The following is an 8,204-nucleotide window of genomic DNA, read 5'->3' as shown; positions in this document are numbered from 1 at the left end:
GAGCCCCAGCGGCCGGCCCCGGGGGAGGCTGCCGCGCCCCCTTTAGTAGAGGCTGCGCTGGGCACAGCAGTGGGCGCACAGCCGTCGGTGGTACTGCAGGTGGCAGTCCCTCAGCAGCCTGCCCAGGACGTACAGGAACTCGTCAAAGGAGAGCTGGTTGTCCTTGTCCTTGTCTGCTGCCCGGAACAGCTCGCTGATGAAGTACGGCTCCCTCCGGCCCTGAGGAAGGGCGGGCGATCAGCCAGGGCCCGGGCCCTTGGCCTTGCACAGACGGCCAGGCTCTCCGGCGCCCGCTGGCGGGGGGCCGGGGCCGGGGGCCTTGAGTGTCCCCGCCTGCCAGGGGCTTGCCGGAAACGGCTCCTCACTCAGTGGCCAGGGCACCATGTGCTGCTGAATCAGACACGAGGGGGAGAGGGGTGCGGGGCACCCGGGCCTGGGCCGCCTGGGGCAGGCAGACAAGACAGACGGTGTAGACGGGGCACCGCTGGCTGGTGGCCGCCTGGCTGCAGCTGCAGAGCAGGGCTGAGCACCTGGCCACCTGCCGGCACTGCTTCCGCCTGTCTCCCCGCTGATCAGCAAGCCCCCTGCGGGGACCACCAGCCTGGGGGCTTCACCCCAGCAGTTTCTCAGGGCAGAGCCCACCTGCCCTTGTGTCTACATCGCCAGCCCCACGGCGGGGCCAGCGCCGGGCGGCGTCAGCTGTCAGCATGCTGGGGCACCTGCCAGGGATTATTTATGATACCACGTCCCCTAGGGAGGGTGCAGAACGAGGGAGAGGACAAAGCCGTGGGCCCTGGGGCCGTCCAGGGTGTCCCACAACGGGCGGCCCTGAGGCCTGGGGACGGCGAGGAGAGGAAAGGCCCGTGCGCAGGGCAGGGGTAGCGCTGTCCCCGCGAGAAGCCAGACGAGACAGAACAAACAGCTTTGCGGTTGGGATGGCGTTTCGGGGATCAGCGAGGCTTGGGCTGGCGCGGGGCCATGCAGGCAGCCTCAGGGGACAAGGCCGGCCGCGGACCCTGCCCGCGGCACTGCCCCCCCGGGGGGAAGTCCTCCCATCCGCCCCCACGACCACCCGTCGCTCCACCGCCCCTGAGCCCAGACCCACTCACCAGGCTGCCCAGGAAGCGGGGCGTGTTGTCTTCCAGCAGGGCCTTCAGCTCCTGCAGGGACAGAGTCTCCACGTCCCCCTCCCGGGCCGCGTACCGGTGGTAGCAGCGGACCAGCTGGACAAGGGATTCCTCCACGGGGGTGTCCGTCATGGCGGTCAGGCCCCAGCAAGGACAGGGGCAGGTCTGGGGTGCGGTGGGGGAGCAGCTGGGGGCAGGGGGAATCTGGGAGGGCAGAGCAGCACCTCGTCTGGGCCAGGCCCCCGCAGGGGGCCCTTCCATCGAGAACCTTCCCCCCCTTCCCGCCCTTCGTCGGACCCCTCACAGGCTTGGCCCAGCGTCCTTGTCCCCAGGAGGCTCTGCTACGACCTCTCAGGACGCTGGCTCTGTCCCCTCCCTGAGACCACAGGCTTCAGAGGACAGGAGCTGTGCTCTCCTCCCCGACCCTGCTCGGACCCAGCGCAGTCCACCCACCCTCACGACTCTCCTGGGAGAGGTGCTGACCTGTCGCGTGGGGCAGAGGCCTCTCCGAATGCAGCTGCAGCCTGCGGCGTGTCCGAGAGGCCGGCCAGCACTCGGCAGGGAGACAGATGTGTGAGCAGGGGTCCCGCCACCACGTCCCACGTCCCGCCCTTCCTGGGTGCCTCCGATGATGGCAGCCAGGCTGGCGCCTTTCACAGGCTCATCAGCAGTGGCTGGGCCTTAATTGCATCCCTGAGATGACATCACACGGCGTTGGTTTCCTATAATTAACTCCATGACACTGAGGGCCACCTTCCCCCCGAGCCTGACCGGAAGCATCTCAGGGCCACACGGGGTCACGTCGCCCGTCTCCTGGCCTCAGAGCTCGTCTCCCAGCTCCCACTCGGGGGTCAGACGCACAACTACAATACAACTTTCTCGAGGGCCCTCCCTCAGCTGGTGAACCCCCGAACTTCACAGTCACGAAGCACATCCATCCATCCATCCGACGGGTGTCCCCAAGCACCCACAGTGCACCAGGCCTCCCGAGGCAATGCGAGGAGGAGCTGGGGCCAGCTCACGGGGTGGGATGAGCCGAGGGAGAGTCATGCACCAGGAACGGGGCTCCCTGGTCACCCAGGAAGGAACATCTGCCTGGGGGGTCGAGGAAGAGTTCCTCAGAGGGTGGGCGTCGAGGTGGGACCCGAAGAAAAGATCTCGCTGCAAGGAGAAGCGTGGGGGACCAGCACCCCACACAGAGGAAGCAGCGGGGCCGAGGCCCGGCGGGACGAAAGCGGGTGGCCTGCCAGGCGGACAGAGTCCACGGGGCTCAGGCGAGCAGTCGGGAGAAACGGGGCTGGGAGGAGGGCGGAGACAGAACGCGAAGGGCCCTGTGTTCCTAGCGAGAGCCACGACCTTGTCCTGCTGTGCCCAGGAAGATGGCAGGGAGGACCGCAGGGCATTGGGTGATGGGCGGCGGCTGAGAGGGAAGCGGTGGGGACAGCTCCGTTGTCAAGAAATGACCGACTGCCATGTTTCCAGAAGCGGCCCTGCTGCAAGCGAGGCCAGATGTGCAGGCCTGGCCGCCCGTACAGCGGCCACCTGGGCCTCTGAGTGACAGGTGAACTGCCTTCCCCTTGTCAAGCCTCCTGTCAGCCAGCCTTTCCACCCCACCCCACGCGTCTCCCCGGGGAGGGGCCGTGTGGGCTGCTTGGTGCGTCTCCCAGAAGGGGGCACCAAAGGACAGGCCATCGAGCCCGAGGGTGCCTGAGCCCCAGGACGTCTGCGAATAATACAGCGGTAGCTCAAGCCAAACCTTTCCCAGTCTACGGGGCGAGCCTCCACCTGCCCAGGGTCGTGGCTTCCTCGGCAAGGATGTGGTTCCTCGATTCACTAAAATGAAAACATGGCTCAAATTTCTGAAAGGGAAAACAGGCCGAGGTCGAGTCACGGAGAATCTGTCGAACACCTTCGATTCGGCCACCATCCCCTGGGAATTGACCCCCCGAAAGGAATTCAATAGAAGTTAAAAGCAATAAGTAGGAAAACATTCACCTCTGCGACATCTATAGTCAAGAAACAAAATTAAAAACCCAGAAACCAGCTAATGAAGGGATTTGGCACGACAGCGTGGCCTTGGACAACTGCTTGATGATCACTCGTCACTCAGAAGAAACTCCATTTCTGACCCGTAGCTTTTTGGGGGGAGGCAGTCATATCGTACCTCCCTTCACCCTATCGATCAGGGACAAAAACGATCCCCCGACACGGTCACAATGCCCCGTGACTCAGTGGGATTTAGCCCAGGGACGCAAGGAGGGTCCCACATATGTGAGATAACACGTCAGCAAAACGAAACAAAAAACTCCACACGATCCTCTCAATAGATGCGGAAAGGCGTTTGGCAAAGTTCAACACCCATCGATTAAAACTCTCAACAAAATGGTACAGAATCATCTTATCTCAACCCAGTAAAGGCCATAGGCGAAAAGCGCACAGGTCATCTCATGATTGACGGGGGAAAACACTGAAAGCTTTGCCTCTGAGATCTGGCACAGGTCAAGGATGCCTACCCTCGCTGCTTCTTTCCAACATAGTACAGGAAGTCCCAGCTTGAGAAATTAGACAAGAAAGAGATAAAAGTCATCCACAAAGAAAAGAAATGAATAAAATTATCTCCATTTGCAGACGGTATGATCGTACACATAGAAAACCCTAAAGACTCAACGACAACAAAATTATTATAAATAATAAACGATTCCGCATATAAAATAAACATATAAAATCATCGAACGTCTATACACAAACAACAAATTATCCAAAAGAGAAATCGAGAAAACAATCACATTCACAGCAGCAACGAGAATAAAATACTCAGGAAATAACCAAAGAAGTGAAAGAATTGTACACGAAAATTATAAAAGCATTGATGAAGGAAATTTTAAAATACACAATAAAGGGAAGACATTCTCTGTTCGTGGTTTGGAAGAATTAATATTGTTAAAATACCCATACTACCCAAAGCGACCTACAGATTCAATGCAATCCCTATCCATGGCTTTCTTTACAGAAATAGAAAAACAATCCCAAAATTCATATAAAATTAGAAAAGACCCTGAATAGCCAAAGAATCTTGGGTAAGAAGAACAAAGCTAGAGGCCTCATACTTGCTTATTTCAAAATTCATTACAAAACTACAGTATTCGAAACAGCATGGTACAGGCATAAAAACAGACACGTAGACCAATGGAACGGAATAGAGAACCCAGAAATAAATCCACGCGTAGACGGTCAACTGATCTTTGACGAGGACACCAAGAAAAGATGAGAAAAGGGAGCTCTTCACCTGGACGGTCACCTGTGTCCTGTATCACAGCCTCTCATAAACTGGAAAATGTCAACAGGTGTTTCCCTGAGCTCTGTGAGCCACTTCAATAAGTGGCTTTGGGAAAACTCGACATCCACAAGCAGAAGAATAAAATCGGACCCCAACCTCACACCACATAAAAAACCAACTCAGAATGGATTAAAGGTTTAAATATAAGACCGAGAACCGTGAAACTAATGGAAGAGAACGAGGGGACAGCTCCTTGACCCTGGTCTGGGCGATGATGTTTTTGAACGTGGACACTAAAATCGAAGGCATTAAAAGCAAAGATACACGAATGGGGTTATGTTAAATTTAAAGGCTTCCGCACAGCAAAGCTCGCCAGGGACAGAGCAGAAAGGCAACCAACAGAATGAGGGAAAATATTTTCAGACCACGTATGTGATGAGGTGTTATTATCCAAAATATATAAATAACTCGTACGACTCAATAGCAAAAAAAAAAAAAATTTAATGCGCAAGAATCTGAAATGACATTTCTCAAAAAAGGCGTACGAGTGGCCAACGGATATACGTGCAAAGGTGTTCTACTTCACTCGTCAGAAAAACAAAACGTAAGTGTTGGCGAGGACGTGGAGAAAAGCAAATCCCTGCGTGTTCCTGGAGGACGGACAAACGGCTCAGGACGACCGGGAGAAGAGAGGAAAAGCAGAGGGTCCCTCCGCTGCGACCACAGCGCCATCGCCCAGCCGCAGGGAGAGCGCGAGCTCCTCGGCCGGGTGTCCCGGAGCGAGTGCACGCGCGCCCGCAAAAACGTGCGGCTTCACCTCACAGGTACATGGAAAAGCCCGGAAGGTCCAGAGGCGACGAGTAGACGAAGAAATCTCCTGAGACACGAGACAACGTCTTCGAGTGCTGAGGGCAGGGCAGGCGCACTTCCTAAACAGGACAGAGGACACGCCAGTCCCACAGGGCGTGGCGCGGCCACTGGGGCTCAGAAACAGCCGGGAGGGGCCCAACCAGCGTCCCCTGTGGGCCACAGTGGTGTCCCCAGCAGCTTCTCCCTCGGGGACCTCTCCCCACTCCAGACCCACCCACAGAGTGTCAGGAAAGTGGCTTTTCGTCTCCCACTGATTCGGGCCCTTCTCCGATGCGTTCATGAAGCTGGGTGACAGGGTCCCCGGTGGTGAGACACAGCGTCACTCGTCTCTGCTGTGGCTGACAGAAGGAACGGCCTGGGCTCATTTTCCAAATCGAGTCTGTGGGAGAGAAAGAGAGAGGAGGGGGTCGGGGGATGGGGATGGGGGGTGCATTTATTTATCCTTTGAGCCAGATGGCTCACTAGGAAGTTCCCTAAGGCGGAGCCGGTGGTGGGGTGCGGGGCTCGGGCCTGGCCTGCGAGCCCAGGAGAAGGTGAGGAGGTGGTGTTGGGGCTGGCGGTGGCGGAGAGGGGCCACAGAAGCCCGAGCAGCCCGCCTGGGACCAGAGCCGGCCTATCGTCACCCTCCCTCCACGACTGCCACCCCAGCATGGCACCCGTCACTCGACCGACCAGGCCACTCAGGTCTGGGGTCCAAGATGGATGACCTAAGCTCTGGTCAGAACAGAGCCAGAATCCTGGGGGGCCCCCACCTCCCCACCTAGTGGCCGATATCAGGTGAGGGCAGGTCCGAGGCCCCACGACAAAAGACAGGGACAGGCTCGGGGGCGGGTGGGAGAGAGATGCCCTCTGCGGCTGGGCCCTGTCGGCAGGTGGGCAGAGGGCAAAGGGGCCTTGGCACAGAACTTGACCATCAGCCTGAGGACAAGCATTTAAAGAACAAGACATCTGGCCTCTGGCTGGGGACCTAAATGGAAAAGCAGAATCAATCAGTGTTTACTCCATCCCATGGCACCCGCGCCGTCCACCAGAGTAAGTGACTGGAGGTCCGTGCTCGTTGGACGTGTGAGGTGATAGAAAACCTAGATAATGGTCCCTCGTTCCTGGCACAGAGCTCCTGAAACCCTTGTAATTTCCGAGGCGACCGGAGTGTCTTCTGCTCTGATGAGGAGACTGGGTGGGCCCCTGGGTGAGGGCTGATCACTGAAAGAGCAGGCCATGATTACAAATGGGATTTTTCAGCCCTGCCCCCCACTCTCTGGAGAAGGGAGAGGGCTGAAAATGGAGTCGATGATCGATGGTGCCCACGTGGTGAAGCCCCCCTAAAACCCCAATAGCACGGGCTTCCGGGGACTCGTGGGCTGGCGGACACATCCACGTCAGGAGGGCGATGCACCCCAGCTCCACAAAGACAGAAACTCCTGCTCTGGACTTTCCCAGACCTCGCCCCCCACGCTCTTCACCTGGACGGTCACCTGTGTCCTTTATCACAGCCTCTCACAAACTGGAAAACGTCAGCAGGTGTTTCCCTGAGTTCTGTGAGCCACTCCCGCAAATTAATCGAACCTGAGGGGGGTGAGGTCATCGGAACCTCCAATCTGTAGCCAAGTCGGACCAAAGTCATGCGTAACCTGGGGACCTACTGCTCGCGATCGGTCTGGAGTCGGGGGAGTCTCGTGGGACCGAGCCCTGCACCTGTGGGGTCTGACGCTCTCTCCACGTAGACAGCGTCAGAACAGAGTTGAATTGTAGGACATGCGGCCGGTGTCTCAGAGAACCGCGTGCTGCGGGGAAAACCCCCATGTATTTGGTGACCAGAAGCCTCAGGGGTGACGCGTCCCGTGTGAAGTAAAGGAGAGACCCACGGGGAAGAAACTCGCAGCCCGGGAAACGGCTGGGTTTTCCCTGCTCGGGTCAGGGGGGAGGGGGTGCTGCGGGTTTGGCCGGTCTGAGAGCTCACCTGAGACATGCTGAGACCGGCAGACGGCTGGGCGCCCGCACGTGATAACGCCTTGGCGACGACAACCCGCTCGCCGGCTCTGCCTCGCGGCCTCGCCCGTCCCATGGGCGGGTCATCCCTGGGGTTCGTGCATCAGCCGGCCCCCAAGGCTAGGTTTGCTCAGCTGTGCGATCAGCCCAAGAAATGCCCAAACCAGCTTGAGCAGAAGAGCCTGCTGAGTGATCGCCTGCACCCAGCACACAGGACCCGTGAGCTGGGGCGAGAAGCTGGCACGAGTCAGGGCCACGGAGGAGGGTCTTAAAAAAAAAAACAAAAACGCTTTATTTAATTCACACACCGTAAGATTCGCCCATCAAAAGGGTACAATCGCTTTCAGGCTTTCCACAGAGTTGGGCCACCTACACCACAACTTTCAAACATTCCCCATCGCTCCAAAGAGGACCCCGCACCCTTACGGATCAGCGGCCATTCCCCTCGCCGATCTGTATTTCTCTAACTCCCTTCCCCGAGCCCGCGGCAGCCACGCCTCCGCTCCCGCCTCTGAAGGACATTTCACGACGCGGGGGCCACGCGCCGCCGCATGCGGCCTCTCGCGATGGCCTTCTTTCACGGGCCGTAAGGCTGGCGATGATCTGACATTCTCGACGCTTCTCCCTGTCGACTTTCTCAGTTTTCCAAAATCACACGATGCCGCCTCTCGTTACGACTTTTACCTGGGCTTGGATTATTACACCGCTTCTTCGATATGGGAGCAGAGATGGACGTCTTCTTTTCCAAATGGACATGGTAGTTTTCCCTAAATAACGAGAATCGAGAATCAAGTAAACTTCGACTTTAAAATCAGAACATAAATAAAGTTAAAACTTAATTATTTTCATCTTTCCCTGTTTCTGTCCACTCTGGAAAGATGACGACATCCCCACTAGGCAATTTGATGCGAAGCTCTGCGGTGGGCGTGGGGGCGAGGTCA

The 8,204-nt window shown here is 57.5% G+C and overlaps 2 protein-coding genes across 2 annotated transcripts in view; one reads left to right on the top strand and one right to left on the bottom strand.

Annotated features, from left to right (window-relative positions):
• Positions 1-42: 42 nt before the first annotated feature.
• On the bottom strand, positions 43-1,259 carry LOC102880299 (protein S100-A15A). Its single transcript, XM_006923669.1, has 2 exons — positions 1,110-1,259; positions 43-219 (listed from the first exon to the last, which is right to left on the bottom strand). Exons 1-2 carry the CDS (start codon positions 1,257-1,259, stop codon positions 43-45), a joined length of 327 nt encoding a protein of 108 aa, XP_006923731.1.
• Positions 1,258-8,204, top strand: part of LOC102880047 (protein S100-A7-like) — a 12,624-nt gene continuing 5,677 nt past the window's right edge. The window contains exon 1 of the mRNA XM_006923668.1: positions 1,258-1,263. Within this exon, the coding sequence (XP_006923730.1) occupies positions 1,258-1,263 (6 nt within the window). The remainder of the gene's footprint in view (positions 1,264-8,204) is intronic.

The sequence above is a fragment of the Pteropus alecto genome, unplaced genomic scaffold, assembly GCF_000325575.1.
Source record: "Pteropus alecto unplaced genomic scaffold, ASM32557v1 scaffold49, whole genome shotgun sequence".
Lineage (NCBI taxonomy): Eukaryota > Metazoa > Chordata > Mammalia > Chiroptera > Pteropodidae > Pteropus > Pteropus alecto.
This window is presented reverse-complemented; position numbering and strand designations above follow the sequence as displayed.